Source organism: Harpegnathos saltator, unplaced genomic scaffold (genome assembly GCF_003227715.2).
Source record: "Harpegnathos saltator strain DR-91 unplaced genomic scaffold, Hsal_v8.6 scaffold573, whole genome shotgun sequence".
Lineage (NCBI taxonomy): Eukaryota > Metazoa > Arthropoda > Insecta > Hymenoptera > Formicidae > Harpegnathos > Harpegnathos saltator.
The window spans coordinates 450001-472120 of record NW_020230397.1 but is presented as its reverse complement, the minus strand read 5'-3'; the positions used below and the strand labels follow the sequence as shown (position 1 = coordinate 472120).

At 37.5% G+C, this 22120-nt stretch overlaps 1 protein-coding gene across 2 annotated transcripts in view; it reads left to right on the top strand.

The window, feature by feature from the left end:
• Positions 1–18330, top strand: part of LOC105184452 (uncharacterized) — a 42675-nt gene extending 24345 nt beyond the window's left edge. Inside the window, exons 2-16 of one of the 2 annotated variants that reach the window (XM_011143268.3) lie at positions 1136–1352; positions 1432–1736; positions 2218–2289; positions 6254–6477; positions 9387–9484; positions 9591–9902; positions 9971–10357; positions 10453–10691; positions 11083–11363; positions 12531–12687; positions 12758–12960; positions 13047–13195; positions 14242–14553; positions 15876–16282; positions 16364–18330. In XM_011143268.3, the coding sequence (XP_011141570.1) occupies positions 1239–1352; positions 1432–1736; positions 2218–2289; positions 6254–6477; positions 9387–9484; positions 9591–9902; positions 9971–10357; positions 10453–10691; positions 11083–11363; positions 12531–12687; positions 12758–12960; positions 13047–13195; positions 14242–14553; positions 15876–16282; positions 16364–16934 (3831 nt within the window). In that variant the 5' untranslated portion in view covers positions 1136–1238 and the 3' untranslated portion in view covers positions 16935–18330. The remainder of the gene's footprint in view (positions 1–1135; positions 1353–1431; positions 1737–2217; positions 2290–6253; positions 6478–9386; positions 9485–9590; positions 9903–9970; positions 10358–10452; positions 10692–11082; positions 11364–12530; positions 12688–12757; positions 12961–13046; positions 13196–14241; positions 14554–15875; positions 16283–16363) is intronic. The other variant, XM_011143270.3, reaches the window with a different exon arrangement.
• Positions 18331–22120: the final 3790 nt, after the last annotated feature.

Below are 22120 nucleotides of genomic sequence, written 5' to 3'. Positions count from 1 at the left end.
CTTAAGTTTCTCTGTGTGTCCGGACTCTTAAAGTCTGGACAAACTTAAAAAAAACTTAAGGAATAAGGAGGAAACTGATTAATCAAAATTGATTATTCTTTTTACGGCCCAGAAATATGCAATTATGATTGATTAAATGGCTCATACTGCTTATGTTTTGCTGCTTAAATTCTTTTGTATGCCCGGGCCCTAAGAGTTCAGATACACAGGAAAGCTTAAGCGATAAGGAAACTGACCAATCAACATTAAATATTCTTTTTATGGGCCAAAACTATTCAGCTATGATTGCTTAAATGGCTCATACTGTTTATGTCTTACTGCTTAAGTTCTTCTGTGTGTCCGGACTCTTAAAGTCCAGATACACAAAAAAATAATAACCAGTAAGAAAACTGACTAATCAAAATTGATTATTCTTCTTACGGACCAAAAATATTCAATTGTGATTGATTAAATGGCTCATACTGCTTACATCTTACTGCTTAAGTTTTTCTGTGTGTCCGGACTCTTAAAGTCCAGATACGCAGAATAGCTTAAGCAATAAGAAAACTGATTAATCAAAATTGATTATTCTTCTTACGAATCAAAAATATTCAACTGTGATTGATTAAATAACTCATACTGTTTATGTCTTACTGCTTAAGTTCTTCTGTGTGTCCAGACCCTTAAAATCCAGATACACAGAAAACTTAAGCAGTAAATTGACTAATCAAAATGGATTATTCTTCTTATGGTCCAAAAATATTCAACTATGACTGATTAAATAGCTTATATTGCTTACTGTCTTACTACTTAAGTTCTTCTGTGTGCCCAGGCCTTTAGAGCCCAGATACACAGAAAAACTTAAGCAATAAGAAAACTGACTAGTCAAAATTGATTATTCTTCTTACGGAGCAAAAATATTCAACTATGATTAGTTAATTTGCTTATATGGCTTATTAACTTATGTTCTACTCCTTCAGTTTCTCTGTACGTCCATGCCTTTTCTTATTGCTTAAGCTATTCTGTATATCTGGACTCTAAGAGCCTGGATACGTAGAGGAACTTAAGCAGTAAGACACAAACGGTATGAGGCCAGCGGCGCGCAGCGCCCGACAGCCATTGAACCGGCATGAATTCATGTACGTTCGATTTACAGCGTGGAATGATCAATGGTGGCCACCAGCAGCATGGTATATGAGGAGATAGTCGGTATACGGGGCAGCTGACCCCAGCCGCCGCGCACGCTTTTCACGCGCGAAATGCCCCACAATCTAAACTCAGCTTCCGCCAACTCCGCCAACACGGGACCGAATCACCAAGCCTATCCCCAGCAGCCGTACCACCGAGAGAACGCAGATGGACTGCAGCCTGAGGTATGCGAAATCCTTGCGGACCTTCGTCGTTCTCTCATCAATGTTTGGAAAGCTACAGCGTCGGAGGCCTTTTTCGCAGAAAGAACCGGTGGAGTTCGACACGTCGCACCTGCGTGGCGCGCCAGCGGAGGTCGAGGCGTTGGTGCACAACATCAAGGAAGTCGCCCAGCAGTTCCTCTATCATTGGCGAACGTTCCCTATCGTCCTGCCGCCGCCGCTGTCCTCGTGCACCGAGGGCGAGGACACGCTGGCACGTAAGAAGTACCACTTGAAGGACCTCTTCGTGGCGCCCAGCTTCGACGAATTGGACGCTGTCGCCGTGGACAGCAAGGGCGAGCCCAGGAGACTGACTAACAAGCAGCTCGAGAGTATCCGGGAACGGGGGTAGGTGTTACGTGTCTCGCGCGTAGGTGTCTCACGATTTTACCCGTTCCGTCCGGTCGTTAGCTAGTGTGCTGTTTGAGTGTAATCACACGTTACATACACGTAGCGGCAGTAGATAGACGTAGAAAGAGACCTTAGTACAATATACAAACGTACATGCATATTACGTAATGATTAGCCGTTGATTTCGATGATCGAGCCGAGATCGCGCGAAGCGTGTACGAGAAAAGCGGTATCCTTCCGAGCGAACGGGTTCGCAAGAGAGAGAGAGAGAGAGAGAGAGAGAGAGAGAGAGAGAGAGAGAGAGAGAGAGAGAGAGAGAGCGTGCCGGGGTCTCCGTGTCACGCTCGCGCTTTCAAATGAACAAATACGTGTCACGTGTCGATGCAGAGCGTTGCAAGACAAACACGAAGTGCGATCTTCGCCTCGCCTCGCCTCGCCTCTCTGCGTGTCTCATATGTTAATAACGATTTCTGTAAAGCTTACACAAGGATAAATATGGAAAGCCGAAGAAGCTGAATGCCACTCAGTTGGAGAGCATTCGAAGATGCGGGTACGTGACACACCAGCGATTTCAACATTAAAGAACACGTTAAACAAACAAATAACCGGATAGGCAGACGGGTCTTCTGTACAGCGCGATCTTCAAACTGACTAACGATTCTTTCTGTTTTTTTTTCTCACTACGCGCGATACTCCTTCTCCGCGTTCACAGCATGACACCTGACTCGCACCGCTATTATTAATGCTATTTTACATTCGGGCCGTCGTTTGCGGAGCGTTGGTGGAACGAACAGACGCGAGTTATCTCATAAAATTGGAATTGGAATTTGGTGGAAAGTGTCTAACGCGTCCTCGTCACCACTGTCGTGCGGCACACTCGATTTGTAAATAATAAACTTTCCCAGGTATTTTTTTCTTTTTTCACTTTTAATCTAGACTGGGCTTTTATGCGCAGGGTAAGGCATGTAACTGGAATCACCACTCCGATAAAGCCGTAGATATTGATTTTAGCGAGAGTTCTTTTATCCGAATAAATATTGCACGATTCGAAGGGAGCCGTGCAATGCATTGTTTGAATTTTTTCGTCTTTAACGCTTCAACGTTAGTTTTTCTTCTCTCACGGAAAAATCAATTCTTTTTAAAACAAACAAAAGTTGCAGATGATATTGAAACAAATTTAATCACGTTGAACAATATGACCCTTGTCCGATTTATTCTGTTTTGAGTTTAACAATCGTTATATTAACTTTCGCACATGATTGATACGAATAATAATATTTAAAGTAACATTTTTTATTATACATAACTTGACATTCCGTTGAATTGTTTTCTTACGGGGTCGCTTGCACCCCGCTTGTATATTCTATAAAAGAGCAAAACCTACTACTCCTGACAATACACGTCAACGAATTGTCAATGGCTGTGCAACAATAGATGCGCACGTCCTAAGCAGAGAAGTTTTATACAAAGCAATCGCGGAAATGTATCGAGGTTCAAGGACGATACTTTGAATACCAGTGCTGTAAAGTGAAGAAAAAGTAATGAAATCAATGTATGTAGTCGTATTCTAAAAGTCTCTTTAACAAATATAAGTTGAATTGTTATTGCAACGTGTATTATTTATATATATTATAGATGTTATTTTATATATTACTATTCGTATAAATCACGTGTAAAAATCATATAATTAATAATAATAATAATTAATATAACTGCAACGATATGGATTGTTGAATTCGAAATATAATATAGCCAGATAGAAGGTCGCTTGAAGGTCACACTGTTTTAAAATAAAAATTCATTTCTTTTTTAAAAATATTGAAGGTGATCTTGAAATCTTCAAGACCACGGATAGCAAAAAAGTTAGACAATGCATTGCATAACCTTTTTCATGCAACGTTTATTTGGATCGACTTTTGAAATTAATATTTATGAAGTTATCAAAGTGGTTCCAATTATGTGCTTCACTCTATATATAGGATGACCCAGTAAAGTATGACAACCTAAAAACTCTAAAAATATTTGTCGCATCAAAAAATTATTCGTGACAAAGTTTTATATCTTCGAGAGGTCTTTCTAACTATATAAACAAGTTCTCCCACGCTCTCCTCTGAAGGAGGGGAGTAACTTCATAATTTTTAATAGGACCTCCTATAAAATGTTATACATTTGGATTCTACGGGAAGAAACAAATAAACTTTATCTAGCACATTTCTTTAAAAAATATTTCTATCCAAAGTTGTAAACACTTTCGCTTTACAGTAAAATGCATTCAAACTAAAGTGATAAAACCATAAATAGAAGACTTCATAGTTTTTCACATTTTTTACTCTATTAAATGTTCGAATTGTTGATCACTTAAATTTAAACACTTATTAATTCTTTTTACAAAATTTTGTCTAATTATAATTTTGTAATTATTTTTTCGACGATACTGTTAATACTGAATCCTATTGTGATCTATTGAGTGATCATCTACTACCTACTTCTGGAAAACTTACCACTTAATATGAGAAGAGAAATGTGATTTCAACAAGATAACACACCTCCTCCTTTTGTCCAGAACTACACGGACTCTTTTAATCGAAATATTTTAATATCGACAGATGGATAGGTCGGAGATGGATAGGTCCTGTTTAATGGCCCTCTTGTTCACCTGATCTCACTATTGGACTATTTTTTATGAGGATATATCACTGAAAAAAGTTATATTTGAACCACCTACGACTGAAGAAGATTTAAAACGAAGAATACGTGGAACTTGCGATAGCGTGATCTCAGAAATGTTGTTTAGAGTTAGACAAAATTTTGTATAAAGAATTAATAAGTGTTTAAACGTGAATGGTTAACTCAAAGTCTGAAAGTCTGAGCATTTAATAAACTAAAGAAAAAAAAATAGAATATAAAGTCTTTTATCGTTTTATCACATTAATTTGAATACATTCTACTTTAAAGTTTAAATGTTTATAACTTTTGATAAAAGTATTTTTTAAAAGAATGTTCCAGATAAAGTATACTTTTTTCTTCCCGTAGAATCCAAATGTATAACATTTTATAAGAGCTCCCATTTGAAATTATGAACTTACTCCTCACCCCCCTTCAGGGGAGAGCGAAAGCAGACTTTTGTTTATATAGTCAGAAGGGCCTCTCGAATACATGAAACTTTGTCACGAACAATTTTTTGGTACGACAAATATTTTTAGAGTTTTTGGGTCGTCACACTTTATCCCTGTGAGCCATCCTGTATATTTAGTGTATATTTTACAAGGTGAGAAAAAAATCCCGAACAGGTAAAATATCTCGAAAATCAAGCATTTTAGAAAAAACTGTTTCGGACAAAATGTTTGTATGATTTTAAAGGAGACTTAAAATAACTATATCATTTTATTTATAAATGGCACCACTTTCGAGATATTCACTGATCATTACTTTTCTTATGGAAACCCCAATTTTTCTAATGGAAACCCCAATTTTTTATTACACTGTCTTTTTCTACCAATTATTTTAAACAACTTTGTCTGAAACATTTTTTATTTGCCTAATATTTTTTTTAAATATTTAAGGATAACTTGGTACCTTTTCCAACATTTCACTTACCATATCTTACTATTTGTCGAAAGAAAAAATGATACTAGACTTTTTGCTCTACTTGGTCTCAAGAATATATTGTTACAATAGCGCCCTGACTTTTGTTAATTTTGTTAATTTGATGATTTTGAAATTTCTAGAAGTCAGTAAGTTAACAAAAGTCAGGACGCTATTATAACAATATATTCTTGAGATTAAATAGACCAAAAAAGTCTAGCACCACTTTTTCTTCTGACAAATAGTTAGCGAGATATCGTGAGTTAAATATTGAAAAAGTTATCAAATTTTCCTTAAATATCTCAAAAAATATTAAGCAAATAAAAAAATGTTTCAGACAAAAGTTGTTCAATTTAATTGCTAGAAAAAGATGATATGATAAAAAAATTGAGGTTTCCATTTAAAAAAAATAATGATCTGTATAATGAGTGAGTATCTCGAAAGTGGTGCCATTTGTAAACAAAATGATATACTTGTTTTATGCCCCCCTTGAAATCATATAACTTTTGTCCGAAATACTTTTTTCTAAAATGCTTGGTTTTCGAGATGTTTTACCGGTCCGGGACTTTTTCCTCCCTGCATATTGTATATTGTATATGGATAATTGCTGTTTAAAAAAGAAACCATCAGCTTGGTCATCACAAAGAGGTTCATATAGTCGAGCAAGTGTAACACCGCACACAGATTAGCAACACTGTCGAATAAGTGTTTCCTTGGTGAAACTAGCAAGCGAATAGACCCATCACCGTGTAATTCGTTCCCTTTTTTTTCATAACACTATCCTCATTTGTTGGCAAGAAAAACACCCGTACCACCGGCAGAATTGTTTTCTTAGAGTATACGACGCTTTGTATGATTTTAGCTGTCGCAAATCGCTCTCCCCCGATCATCTCGGCGCATGCGAGTGACCCCGATGGTTCTCTTTGCAGGGAGTTCGAAGTGGACTCGATCAATTTCGCCGGACAGACACACCGATGGCGATTAAGCGGTCTTCTGCAACGCGGTCGCGACAGAAGGCGGGACGCGTTGCTCGGCGATCTCGCTCTGGCGACCAGGTTCCTCGTCGTCACGGCAAAGGCTAGATTAGTCTCCCACTGCTTCAGCGTCTCGCAGTCTCTCAAGGCCTTATTGACGGGGCTATTACGACTTCTCGGTGAGTCCATACTTTCGTGTCCTCTGTGCGCGTGACGCTCGCGGACGTCTGCATTACCGATTATCTGCATTGTATACGTATACAGGATATTTAAGAAAAAGGAGTTCAGGACTCTAGGGACAAGTAGTACTCACAAAATGAAAGAAAAAAGTCCTAATAATAATAAATGAGTCGAAGAATTAATATATTGGAGTTATGCACAATTATTCATTTTAATTAAAGCAAATGATCTGCTCGCTTCTGGTGCTTGCAAAGTTTACAGAAGATTTTCGACATGTCCTTCTTCTATTTCTTCACACACGCTTCACATCTTCGTACCGTAGAATTGTGATCTCTTTCGAAAATTTTCGGCTTTGCTCTAACTTTTGACAAGCATTTTGTATTTGATGTAATTTGTTTATGTCATTTGTCAGTGAAGAGAATACATCATGCTCTTAGAAAACCCCCGTAGAAAACGTTCAGGGGATTTAAATCAGGAGATCGATGGGACTATGAAACTGGTCTACTCCATCCAATCCATCTTTCAACGAATTACCTATTTATTGGATTGTTCGGAAAATAATTTCGGTTTTTTTCAAAAAATGTTAGTTGCCTTTTTCAGCAGTTAACTTCATTCTAAACCAGAAAATCATTTCGCATTTTTACAACGCACATTTCAAGCTTCATTTGAAAAAAAGTTTTTTGGAACCTGTCAAGTTGTTTTCGTTTGGCGTCGCATCAATAATGGAAAACCAACGTGAGCATTTTCATCACACTTTGCTTTTTTATTACCGTAAAAGCAAAAATGCCAGCGTAAGCAAGAAAAAAAATTGTGTGCCATGTATGAAGAGAATGTGTTGACTGAACGCCAGTATCAGAATCGGTTTTCGAAATTTCGTTCTGGGAATTTCAATCTCAAAGATGCATCACGTTCTGGAAGGCCAACTAAGGCTGATGAAGACCAAATAAAGGTATTGATGAACGCAAATCATTATTTAACAACACGAGAAATTGCTGAGAGATTGAATTTATCGAATTCGACCGTGCATGAACATTTGAAGCAACTTGGTTTCGTTTCAAAGCTCGATATTTGGGTTCCACACGTTCTCAAAGAAAGAGATTTGATTCGTCGCATTACCATCTGTGATTTGCCGTTGAAACGTAAGGAAAACAATCCATTTCTGAAGTGACTCATAATTGGAGATGAAAAATGGATCACAATCCATTTTTGTACACATACAACGATGTTAAACGCAAAAGATGGAGTAGACGTGATGAACCAGCCCAAAGCACATCGAAAGCTGATATCCATCAAAACAAGGTGATGGTTGGTGGGATTGAAAACGAATGATTCTTTTTGAGCTGCTACCAAACAACCAAACGATCGATTCGAATGTGTATTGTCATCAGTTTGACAAATTGAATGATTTCATCAAGCAGAAGATACCAGAATTGGCGAACAGAAAAGATGTTGTGTTTCATCATGACAACGCCAGATCTCACACAAATTAATGACTCGCCAGAAGCTGTTAGCGCTTGAATGGGATTTGCTACCGCATCCACCATATTTACCTGATCTGACACCATCTGATTATCACTTGTTTCGGTGCAAAATTCTTTGTGATTAGTAAAAATTTCGATTCAAATGAAGGTATCAAAAAAACCACTTAATCCAGTTTTTTACCAATAAGGACCAGAATCTCTACGAGCGTGAAATAATGTTATTATCTCAAAGATGACAAAATGTTAGAACAAAATGGTCAATACTTGACAGAATAAAACTTTTCTTTCTATTAAAAATATCGTCTTTCATTTTTATGCAAAAAACCGAAATTACTTTCCGAACAAGACAATAAGTGTTAAACGAATTACGTCGGAGAATATAAATGCCTGTTAACCCTTTGAAGCATGATGAGATCCCACAATCCCACCTTTTCTTTCTTCATTTTTAATTATTTAAGCTATCTTTTTGATATTTTCGTCCGAATTTTTTTCACTTCTAAGATATGTTAGGTATTGATATACGTGCTAAAAATATAAAATGTCAATTTTTTTTTAATTTAAGGAACCTGTAAATAAACAAATTGCATAAAATTATATATTTTTCAGTAAAAATTCATTTAACAGGAGGGATCTATAAAAACAGTCGTAACAAAACTTGTTCATTTTACGTTTCTGAAGTCGCCGATTTCGAATCAGAATTTTGAAATTCGAAATGGCGAATCCAATATGGTGGAAAAAAATGTTCACAATCCTTCGATTTCGACAGAAATAGGTACATGGAAGTTTTTTGGATCGCTGATCACAAAATTGTTATTAGATTTCCGAAATTAAAATCCATAATATCATATCAAAGTTAGCCATTTGAAGTCGCCATATTGGATCCGCCATTTTGAATTTTTTAATTTCGACTTTGTATTTGTCATTTATGATCGAAAAAAACATATATGTACCGAGTTTGATACATATTCATAATATCATATCAAAGTTAGCCATTTGAAGTCGCTATATTGAATCTGCCATTTTTTATTTTAAAATTTTGACTCTAGACTTGTAATCAGCGACCCAGAAAACTCTTATATATATATATAATCAGTTTCTTTTATTATTGCGTAGAAAAATTCGTGCTTCAAAGGGTTAGACAGTTAGAACAAAGTCGGGAATTCTTAAGAAAGTTCGCAATTCTATGGAAGATGGGAGGAGGACATGTATAAAAAATCTTCTGTAAACTTTGTGAGTACCAGAAGCATGTAGGTCACTTGCTTTGCTTAAAATGAATAATTCTCTATAACTCCGAGAATATTAATTTTGTTTATTGGGACTTTCCTTCCTCCATTTTGTGAACACCATCTTAAAGTCCTGAATCTTTTCTTTAAACACCCTGTATACATGCACGTTAGCACACAGATATATATGTATACCGTTTGCAGACATTATAATCGGCGTGCCGTCGCTCCAGGCACACAATCTAGACGCTAAAATTAGGGAGGAACGTTGTCGATATCTGGTGGCGGAATTGGTCTGTAGGGTAAGACATTTATTCTCGTCATCAAGATTTTCGGCTCTTTTCTCAGAGGCGCAGAGACGCGTTCTTCGTCTCGCGTAAGCGCAAATAATGAGCCTCGCTATTCCAGCCGGAGTATGAAGATTCTCTGGAATTACTTTGCGGATTCATACGTAAGCAACTTCGCCGAGCGACCACGGAGAAGTTTGAGGTGGAGAGAGAATCGTCCCAGCTGCTGCCTGTCTCGGTCCCCTTCGTATTCGGGACACCGGGTGGGGCCGCGGTTGATCTCAGATTATTCAGCAGGGACATCATCAGGAAGGCTCTGCCGACGCTCGTCGCGATTCTGGAGAGAGAGACAAGAGGCTGGTTTCTTCACTTTAGAGAAAGACTGATATCTGAACTGAGAGCACAAAAGAAACCGGACGAGCAGATCGAACGAGTAAGGAATTTTGGCACTTAGACTTCTCTCACTCTCAACTATTCATCGTTGTATTCATCATTATTCAGGAGGTCAACGAAGCGGTGATGCGCGAGTACCTGCAAAGAGTCTACTCGAATATCCTGTCACACCCGGACATACTCGCATTGGGCGAGGGGATCGCCCAGCTGCTGGTTCAGCAGGCTCAGTCGGTCGTGTTGATGCATCGAGCGGTGGAGAATGTGCAACGGAAATTATCGCAAACCAAAGAATCACTGCGACGCCGCATGGAGAGCGAGCATCCGGTCTTGTCACGGATACAGCCGTGGATGCGAGATCGCATGCGAGAGGCTGAGGAAAACTTCATAGAAGAATGCGAGTGGAGCGCGCACGAAGAAGCCCTTGCACTCTGCAGCAATCAGAATCTCCAACAGACTGTGTATTTCCTCAACCGTGATCTTATTTTTATGAAAGAGGTGTGTAATACCTTGCTGTACTTTTTGATTATTTGTTTCTCTTTCTTTTTTTGGGCCTGGGACACGTCAAAGGTTTGAATTCGTTTCTTTCGCAGCGAGAGCCAGTTCTGCTGAAAGAACTGCGCAAGGTGAAAACTCCGACAAGGACCTTCCAGTGGCCGACGCAAATTTGGTTGCCGAAAAACTGGATAATACGACGCAATTTCCAGGGTCAGTCCGAAATCATTCCAACCGTACTGAGTAATACACCAACTTCCATTACGACACCTCGTGCCGACCCCAGCCAACCAGTCTTCTTGGTCGAAAGAGAGATTTTACACACAACCACGACAAGGTATCAATCGATTACTCAAACATTCGTATAAGCATACGCAAGGTGTGTCAGAAGATAAGATCAACCTAGTGAAATCAGATCAACTAGTGAAAGAGAAAAGCTTGAGTAGAATACAAGAAATGTTTATATACATAATGTATATAAACATTTCTTGTATTCGTCATGGTTTAATAAATAAAAGGTTTTATACGGGTATACAGAAAACGTCAAAACCTTCCAATATTTCGAGAAAAATATTGCATACAAAAGTTGTAGGATTTCAAGCGACGTACATTACGTACTGAGATTAGTATAACATTAAATAACTTGTCAAGGTTATGTAAGGATTACCTTCATATTAAATTTAGAACACATATACTCGCTAATATTTCTTATTTTTATCGTCGTAAAGATGGCCGATGTGGCGTTGGATCAATTACATCGCCAGGACATGGTGTTGGACCTGGAACGCAATGTTCCTATTGGGCGTGGCTGTACCGTGGTGTAGCCCAGTGTCTATACGTGCTCTTCTGCTGGTGCAGCCATTCACTCCCGATCTGGAATTGAGTCAACTGAACGGCACGCTATTCCCGAGGAAGTCGTCGCAGATGCCCACTCTCTGTTCCCGACTGATAGCGCTTTGGAGACACATCAGCAAAAGTCGAACGCACTTTGAAACGGAACCAGACACCGGTAAGCTTAAATAGCTTAACCTTCATCGGAATAAGACGGTTTTATAATAAAAAACGAATAGAGAAGTCTCAGAGGCTCTCAACACAGAATAACTGAAATTAATAATTCTACAATATTTTACTTCTTTTAATCCAGTTTATTTATCTAGCAAAATAGTAACATTAATATGTACAGGGTAAAGCACTTAAAACAAGCCACCTGAATAATTTTGGAAATATGAAAGATAGAAAAAAATGTTAAACATAGGAGCTGTAGTGTTTTAAGTGACGCATTATATAGCAATACTAGTATGACCTTGAACAGCGTACGAAAACAGTCAAAGTTATGGGAAGGTCATCTTGGATTATCTATTTCCATCGATTAAATCGAACAACTTTTGTTTGAAACATTTTTTTATTTGCCTAATATGTTTTGATATATTTAAGGAAAACTTGACAACTTTTGCAATATTTAATTTACGATATCTCGCTAACTATTTGTTGGAAGAAAAAGTAGTACTCTCAAGAATATGCTGTTACAACAGTACCTTAACTTTTATTCGATAATTTTAAAATTTCCAAAGGTCAAATCAAATTAATAAAGGTTAGGGCACTATTGTAACAGCGTATTCTTGAGACCAAATAGAGTAAAAAAACTTTAATACTCCCTCTCCCCACTTTTTCTTCCAACAGATAGTTACCGAGATATTATAAGCTAAATATTGAAAAAGTTGCCAAGTTGAATATCTCAAAAGATATTAGTCAAATAAAAAATGTTTCAAACAAAAGTCGTTTAAATTAATTGGTAGAGAAAGATATTATAATAAAAAATGAAGTTTCCGTTTAAAAAATTCAAGGTGATCTTCCTATAACCTTCATGACGCTGTTCAAGGTCATACTATTTTTATTGCTATGTGTATTGCTATGTGATGCGTCAGTAAAACCTTACAATTTCTGTATTTTTTTTCTATTTTGCATATTTTCAAAGTTATTTAGATGGCTTATTTTAGGTGCCTCATCCAGTATATAGTAAATAGACTATTTATTATTATATTCATTACATTTGATTTTTAATAAAAGAATCTCAGAGGCTCTTCTACCCGGAAATAAAGATTAAATAAGCTCCTTCTTTCGACCATAATCATGCTCAGAATAGGCTTGTTCACTTGTGAAAACATGATCCTTCTAGGATTCATCGGCAAAGGTATGACGAGGCACTTGAACAGGCTGTGGAATTATGGTGCGAAAGGTCTTCTGGGCACGCTCATCATACTGTTTGTATTTCCCGTGGTGTGCGTTCTGGCGAGCGTCGCGTCGCTGATTGTCGCTTTGACCGCGGTCTTGTGGTTAGGATCATTTCCCGATCATCGCTGATCTCTCGCTTTCACGCAGAATTCAACTCGTCATGTCTTTCAGGATGCCTCTGGTCACTTTGACGCTGCACGCGTTCATGGCTCTCATCATGGACCTGGACAGTCCTGAACCGAGTCGCAATCGATATCTCGTAGTAATGGAAGCGTTAATGTGGAATATCGGCATTCAAGGATGCTTGCAGCCTGTAGCGGCGCTGTTCGTAGCCCTCATCCTGTGTCCCGTTATATCATTCGTGATACTTACAAGTAAGTGAAACGTAGCTTTCTCGTTCCGCCGACGGAGATTTACTCGTCTCTAGAAGATGTGCATTCCAAGTGAATCAACTCCGCAGTTGCTGTGATACGTTACTGGATCAGAGTATTCTGGGATACGGTCATGTTCCATCTCGTGATCAAGAACAGGGGTCGGATACCAGCGAGCGATAGCTTCGTCGTGAAGAGAATAGCCGGGCCGGGGCTAGCTTCAGATTATTATTATCAAGTCAGTGCCTTTGCTTAGAATAATTTTATCCTTATTATCCTTTGTGTGACACACTTTTTCCTATCTGACAGGTTTCGGTGAAATCTTGCATTTCTATATTTTTTTACTACAAATCTGATTACAATTCTAAAGTCAGACATCAAACATTCAAAATGGCAGATCCAATATGGCTGCCATATAGAGATAAATTAATATAAATCTGGATAAATGTAAATTAGATACATGATATAAAAATTTTTTAGAACGTTAATTACGAGTTCCATGTCAGATTTATTTTAAAACTCATTCAAGAAAGTAACTTGTTTATGGAAAAAAGTCTAAGGGCGTGCGAAAAATTTTGAAAAAAATATATACTATATTTTGACACACTTGAAGAGAATATTTAGTAAAATGTTCAGCCTCTAATTTTAAACCCTTTTCAAGAAATTAAATTTTTTTTTAGAAATCTTGCATTTTTATTTCTTTTGTTGTTAATTACAAACCTAAAGCCAGATTGGAAAAATAGATCTGTATAGAATGGCTACCATATAGAAGTAAATTAGTGCAAATCCGAATAAATGTAAATCAGATACACGATATAAATGTTTTTTTGATCGTTAATTACGAATTTCGTGTTAAATTTACAAAATTCACCCTAATAATTTGTTTATAAAAAATCTAGCGTGTAAAAAATTCTCGAAAAAATATATATTATATTTTGCCATGTGAGGAATATTTAGTGAAATTTTCAGCCTCTAATTTTAAATATTTTTCAGGAAATTAAACTTTTTTTAAATCACTCTGACTTTATTCATGAATAATCATTAAAAATGAACAATCGGATATAAAAAACGGAAAATATGTAAAGTAAATATTAATATGTTAAAGAAATGCGAGATCATACTTCTTTTGCTGGCTAAAATGTAAACAAAACATCGTAAAAGTGAAAGAAAAGGAGGTGGTATGTATACTTATCAACGCCACACAAAGGGTTAATACTCGACAGATGAAAAAAATAAATCTCGGATGAAATCTGATAAAAAGCAAACGATTTTACGTCCACATAGATAAGAGCGGAGCAGGCATTGGCCGCCTTCGAAGCGAAACTAGAACTGGACGAATTGCTAGCCTTCCAACAAGAAACGGAGAGATTGATTACTCAACCGCAGAGAGATTTTACTCAGTTCGTAGAGGCCTGTTTCGGGCCGTTCGCTGCTAGTCTCGCCAAGACAAAGGACCCGTACAGATCGTTGGAGAAGGAAGCCAAAGATTTAATCGCCGTACTGCACGAGAAGTTGGATCGACGAAGAAAAAATCTGCAGACTGGCCTCGGCGTCGCTGTGAGAAGTAAAATAAAGTTAACCACCTTCGACTTAAAGGTGATTATTCTCAGCCGCTGTAACCCTTATTCTCGGGTGCATTCGGTGCTATCCACATGGCTCACTCAGCGCATAAGTTATAATTAGCGTTGCCAGATTCGTAAGTTGGTAGAAAAGAACGGCCGGAAATTTTGATGAGCAACAGAAGAAGATTGTCGAGTGAGATGCGTTTATCATCTTTCCGAACGTCAATTTTTAACTACATACAGAATGTCCCATTTTAAACGAGCCAGGCAGAAGTCTCGAAAAATATGGAAGATACTAAGAAACGTTTCAAACAAAAGTTGTACAGTTTCAAGGGAGACATAAATAAAACAACTATATCACTTTGTTTGCAGATGGCGCAACTTTCGAGATATTCACTGATCATTATTTTGGAAATATAAATGGGAATCTTAATTTTTTATTATATCAATTAATTTGAACAACCTTTGTCTGAAACATTTTTTTATTTGCCTAATATTTTTTGAGATATTTAAGGAAAACTGGGTACCTTCCTCAACATTTCACTTACCATATCTTGCTACTTGTCGAAAAAAAAATACTACCGGACTTTTTTACTCTATTTAATCTCAAGAATATATTTTATTCTATTTAATCTCAAGAATATATTGTTACAATAGTGTCCTAACTTTTGTTAACTTTTCGATCTTTAGAAATTTCAAAGTCATTAAATTAACAAAAGTCAGAGCGCTATTGTAACAATATATTCTTGAGACCAAATAGAGTAAAAAAGTCTAGTATTACTTTTTCCCGACAAATAGTTAGCGAAATATCTAAAGTAAGCTAAACATTGAGAAGGTTACCAAGTTAAATATCTCAAAAAATATTAGGCAAATAAAAAAATGTCTCAGATAAAAGTTGTTCAAATTAATCGGTAGAAGAAGATGATATAATAAAAAATTGAGATTTCCATTTAAGAAAAGTAATGATCAGTGGCGCCACCTGTAAACAAAATGATATAGTTTTATATCTCCTTTGAAACCATGCAACTTTTGTCTGAAACGTTTCTTAATATCTTTCATATTTTTCGAGATTTTTGCCTGACTCATTTAAAATAAGACACCTTGTATATTATACACTTCATATATATACTTTAGATGTACCATGACGGCACATTTGACAAGCAAAAAGAAAACACAACTTCGATGCGGCAGACAAGGACAAGTAGCGTCCTTGGCAGGATATGAAAATTTTGACTAGAAAGGACAATCCTTCCCAGACGAGGACACATCTGGCAATCCTAGTTATAGCGCTGAATTCATACGTTGTCCTGAATAAATTTTGCTTTTACATCAATGAGCCAATTTCTCGTGTCACAGGTGGTCATACAGCAAGGCGCGCTGATGCTGGAACGTCTTTATCCGACTCACGTGTTTGCGAGGTTGCCCGGGAACGAGGAAGATTTCTGGGAGAACAAGGGCTTGGGAGTGTGCGATTGGGCGGGCCTGGCCGGGCTCATGTACGCCGACATCTTCAGTCTGGACTTTCTGCAACCGCTCGACGACGCGGACACTAAGTTCAAGCTGGAGCCACATCCAGGAGTCGACCTGTCGCGATACACGGACATGGTGCACAGTACCGAGCTCGGTGGCATCAACGGGCCCGACTTGCTCGGCGCCGTTTACGCGCCGCGTGGCAACATTCAGGTTCACAGTCCGTACCTGGAGGTGTCGGCCTTCAACCCGAAAGCTAAACAAGCCAGCAACAGCAAGCGTTCCGACAAACGGTAAGTGTGGCTTCTTCGAGCCAATTGATATTTCTAGAGTCATTCTTATCAAGCTTCTTCGTGAAACATGACTTTTCGCAGCGACACCAGCGGCCTGTTAACGTCCACGAAGATCCGAAGACGCACTATGACCAGCAACAACAGCGCGGAAGGTCGCTGGCAGCCATGGAAGCGACAAATTCGTCCGTACAGCGCGGAGAAACTCGTCATCCCTCTGCCCATTCCGCACCCGGCTCACATAGCGGTCACCATCCACAACCGCGACTCGGAAGATCCGATACCTCTCGACTCGGAGCTGTGCCAGAATATCTTGCGGGCTATCGAGGAGTCTCCGGGCGAGATGGCGACGGAGTGCGTTGGTCGGTACAGAGGCGGCGGCGGTGATTCCAGTTTCGACTCTGTCGCGTCGCAATCGTCAGTCTCCATCGAGACCGGTCTGGAAAAGGAGAACGAGAACGCGCAGGAGGCGCAGCCGAGCGCTGAGAAAGAAGGCGAGACTTACCATTGGACTCTCTCGAACTGGGGCGGTGGCGTGACACGAAGACGAAATAACTCTGGATCGATCAAGGTTGACCTGGCATCTCCGGAGGACGTCACCCTCGACACAGATACCACCAGAGTGATGTTCAGCACGTACGGAACTACCGTCTAAATTAAGATCCGCCGTTATATCGAGCAAATCGCTATCATCGTCGTATTTACACGATACGTGAGAAGGAGGAAGTACGAGCGGGTAGAATTGCAACACTTTATCTGGTTTTAGAGAATGCTCTTTGCCATCCAAAGATGACGTCACGCAATGTTAAGGTCGTATTATCTACTCTCGAGTCGAAGCAACGCGAGTAACGGGATTACTGACCGAAGAAACGGGAAATGATAAATATACGTCAAAGGTAACGCCTCACTGATATTTTTTCATCTTAAAGTGTACTATAAAGGGTAAAGTATCTTCGACTTTAAGTATTGGAAGGTAAAAATTAAGTTTAGAAGACTTATCTCCGATAAACATTTTTCTTATTAATTTACATCTTATTAAATTCTCACTAAAATCTTTCGTCTTCCTAAATTCACGAGTCTACTATATACTACGAATAAAAATATTGTAGAATGGGCAGAGATGTCTGCGCAAGGTTCAACCCCGTTTAAATTCATGAACTTAGCGAGGCGATAAATTTTAGCAAGAATTTAATGGGATATAAATTAATAAGAAAAATGTTAAAGAGTGTTTATCGAAAATGAACTTCATTCTTTTTATCTTCCAATACCTTGAAGTCAAATATCTCAAGAACTACAAGCGACCGCCGTGTAGACATACCATAAAAAGTTATTGCGAATTTGATTCTTTGTAGTATATCTTAGAATGAAAATCGGTGTTACCTTTCATGCATATTTACCCGGGAAATTAAGGATTCGCCGATGAATTCTTAATTTCAATCCAAAGTGTACATTCGAGACACTTGAAGATGATGCACCAAATGGCAGAACATGTTCACAGGTTCTGTACGTAGGTATACAATCGTGGACAGAAAGATATCGTCCGTTATTCGTTACGTGGACTTCCGTACGCATCCGTCTCGCCCGCTCGCTGGGAGGATTCTTCCGTTAAAAAACAGATTCTCCTATTGGACAGGGCGGGTGCGTAACGAACTCACGCGAGAAATAACGGGCAACCTTGCTGCCTACGGCTGTAACAGCGAAATACTATCTAACGAGTCTCAGTAAATTACGGTTATTAATGCGACGCGATGTAATCCATTTCTGTTTTATCGAAATTTTATCTGAAAAAGTCTGTTATATATAAATATTACTTATCGAATTTATTCGTTCGACAACGAAGCTCACATAAGCGTCTTCAAGGTCGAACGATTAATAAGAAGTATAAAAGACGACTATAATGCAAGATTTAAAGATTTCGCTGTAACGAAGTCACGATTTTTAAGAATATTATAAGAGAGGATTATAAAGAACGATAATATACAGGGTGTCCCATTTTTAATGAGCCAGGCAAAAATCTCGAAAAATATGAGAGATATTAAGAAACGTGTCAGACAAAAATTGTATGGTTTCAAGGGAGACATGAAACAACTATATCATTTTGTTTACAGATAGCGCCATTGATCATTACTTTTCTTAAATAGAAATCCCAATTTTCTATTATATCTTTTTCTACCAATTAATTTTAATAACTTTTGTTTGAAACATCTTTTTATTTGCCTAATATTTTTCGAGATATTTAAGGAAAACTTGGTAATTTTCTCAATATTTAACTTACAATACCTCGCTATTTGTCGAAAGAAACAATAGTACTAGATTTTTTTATTTAGTCTCAAGAATATATTGTTACAATAATATCCTTTCTTTTGTTAACTTTTCGACCTTTAGAAATTTCAAAATTATCAAATTAACAAAAGTCTGGACTTGAGATCAAATAGAGTAAAAAGGTCTAGTACCACTTTTTCTTCCAACAAATGGTTAGCGAGATATCGTAAGTTAAACATTTAAAAAGTTGTCAAGCTTTCCTTAAATATCTCAAAAAATATTAGGCAAATAAAAAAATGTCTCAGACAAAAATTGTTCAAGTTAATTAGTAGAAAAAAAGGATATAATAAAGAATTGAAGAAAAGTAATGATTAGTGAATATCTCGAGAGCGGCGTCATCTGTAAACAAACTGATATAGTTGTTTCATGTCCTTCTTGAAACCATATAACTTTTGTCTGAAACGTTTCTTACACCCGTATTCATAGTCAGGCCTTATATTTAAGGCTTCCTTAAGTTTATCTTCAGATGGTCTGTAGCTAATAAAATAAACCGTGCAGTATCTAAAGATGGATATAAGAAGGTCTCAAATATAAGATCTGACTATGAATACGGGTATTAGTCATCTTTCATATTTTTCGAGATTTTTGCCTACGCTCATTTAAAATAAGACACTATAAATATATATAATTTGGAATATATATATATATATATATATATATATATCAGATTTTAGAATGCAACAAAAGTAAGACTAGAAGCAGCCTCTCCTTGAAGTTACGTTGAAACGAAGATGCGACATTCGTATTGAAAACACATATAGTGTATATAGATAGTTAATTGTATAAATAAACTTGTTAATGTAACATTACTCTCCCGATACGTTTTCCGTCGTTTACTAACGGCAAGCGACTCGCGTATGAAAAAGAAAACAGTATAATATGCTTACGACTACGCTCTCATTTAACATTATATAAACGTACACGATTAGAACTAATAGAATGTGCTTGCTGTAATAATAATAATTTGGGCCGAGTCGCGAGAGATCCCGAAGTCGTAAGATCCTCCGACGTGTGAGAGTTGCAGCGCAAGAACAACCGATGAGGGAACGATTGCGTTTTACGTTTAATCCGACGATGTACAGTATAAATCGATTATACTCCGAGTGTGTGTGACTCTTGCGTAGTTTATTTCGCCGAAATCGAATGCGGCCCCTCCCTCCTCCCCCCTCATCCCTGCCCGTATAGCCAACGTTTCACGTAACTTTCTAATGTCTGTCCACATATCGGTGTGCGTTTTATTTTACTGATAAAATCATCGCAATAGATGTTACGTGCTCCCCGAAATGTCGAGGACGAAATGAACTCCGAACGATAGCGCGCGCCACAGGCTAACGAAAAGATTGCATTAAGGTGAATGTGTATTGCGACATTGTAGATAATGGCACAAATAAAATAGCGGATTTCGATGCGGATACGACGCTGCTGATTAACACGAATGATTAAGGAAAAGAAAAAAAGCTATTCAAATTCAATAAAATTTACCGTAATACAAACCGATTATATTCCATCTCAGTGTCTTCCGCTTTGGGCCTGTTCTCTTTAGTTGAACTAACACACTGCACTCGCAAACTTTCTTTCTTCCTTGGAGAACGCTAAATTATTATCTTATATTGACCACCACATAGTGCTGGTCAATATAGAATATTTAAGAATAAATAAATATGAAAAAAACTACGTGTAAAAATAAATAAAAAGATAATAAAAAGCGATATAAATATGGCATACATTATATTCTCTCAACACACAAACACGGGACTAGAGTTTAGTCGGAAATTTCAAAATGGCGCGATCGAGCCGGGCGAAGCAGAAAAAAGTCAAAGTCGGAGTCGGCGAACTGTTCGATCCATTTGCGTTATGGTCAGTTACAGTTACAAGTTACTGATTTTCAAAAATAACATGTTACAGTTATAGTTATTTAGAAAGTAACGAGTCGTTACTTTTCAGTTACTTTTTTACAATAATTGTGCTATATTATTTTAAATTGTGTAAATTGCTTCAATTTTATATAAAAGTAGAGTTTGTTGATTATTATATTCCTCATATCGTATATAATTTTTACAAATTAGATTCATCAATTTAAACAAATGATTCATATTTATTCTTTAAGACTATTAATAACAACCAGGCGAGAGAAATGCCCAGTTGTTCTCGTTTCCAAGTTCTCACTGTAACTCGAATATTTCCGCAAATGCTGGCCATGGTATTTTACAATCCTTCGCTGAAGATTGAGATGTTTTATCTATTGCTTGAGTTTTTTATATAATATATAACTGAAACCACGCAACGCACTTCACGCTGAGCGCAGGTTATGTTAACAAATAAAGACTGACGACGCGCGATGGAAATGTCCAATAGGCGTACAATTTTTTTGAAAAAAATACCGGTTGCGTTCAGAGAGGAGACTATCAGCGCTATTACGTCATTTTATTCCTGTTTTACATCCAATGAACGACAAAGATAGATGACGCAATAGCATATTTCCCAAATGCAGCCAGAATAACTGTATGCTTATTGGACACGAAGCATCACACGTCGCGTTATCGTGCTAGTCTGCCAGAAACTTAAGTTTTAAATATATAAAGTAACTATTAAAGTAATTATTAAATTAGTTACTAATTATCAAACAAACGTAACTAAGTTAAGTTACAGTTATAGATGGAAAAAGGGAACGAAATTAAGTTATAGTTACTAAAAAAAAATAACTGTAACTGCAACGTCGTTACAAGTAACGAGTTACTTCCTAACTCTAGCTAAAACTTCCCACAGATTATATCAATTAAAATAGACAAATTTATCCGGAAAATGACACAATCGATCGAGAGCGTGCTATTAAAACGCTTCAAAAGTTTCCTCCCGTTGAAACGGTCGATAAATTCGCAAAAAATTAACATGATCGAAATCGGATGAGAAAAAGTGTATAAAAAAGGGAAAGATTGCGCGTTATATTAATTTTACAATTACTTATCGGTCGCCAAAACAAAGCGGTTTTCGGAGCATTCCACAAACGTATTCAAACGATTTGCAAAAGTGGCATTTTATGGATATATTCTCATATAGCATAGAAATTGCAACAATATCCCAATCAAAACGACAATATTGACCCAAGATTGATTCGACGTCGATGGAGGTTGAATTAACGGCTGATTTAACGGTTCATCGACCATTTCAATGTCAAATCAACGTTATGTTTCTGACTGGGATCGCTGCAATGTTGCTACGATGTTGCAACAATAGCGCAGAAATGTTGAGCCTTTTGATTTCCTCGCTTCTGACGTCATCGGTCAGAGAATTCATGACGTCAAAAGCACGAACACGCGTGCTCAAAATTGTCACTTCTAGGCTGGTCGTACGGAACGATTGCGCATGCGCATGACTAAGCTCGTGTTAAACCGCAATCACACTACGATTGTCGATTGAATTACGATTACGATTGGCGATTGGCGATTAAAATAGAGTATTGTCTAAGCGTCCAATCCCCAATCTCAATCGGTCCCTGTTTTGCTCTGATTGGTTGAAAAG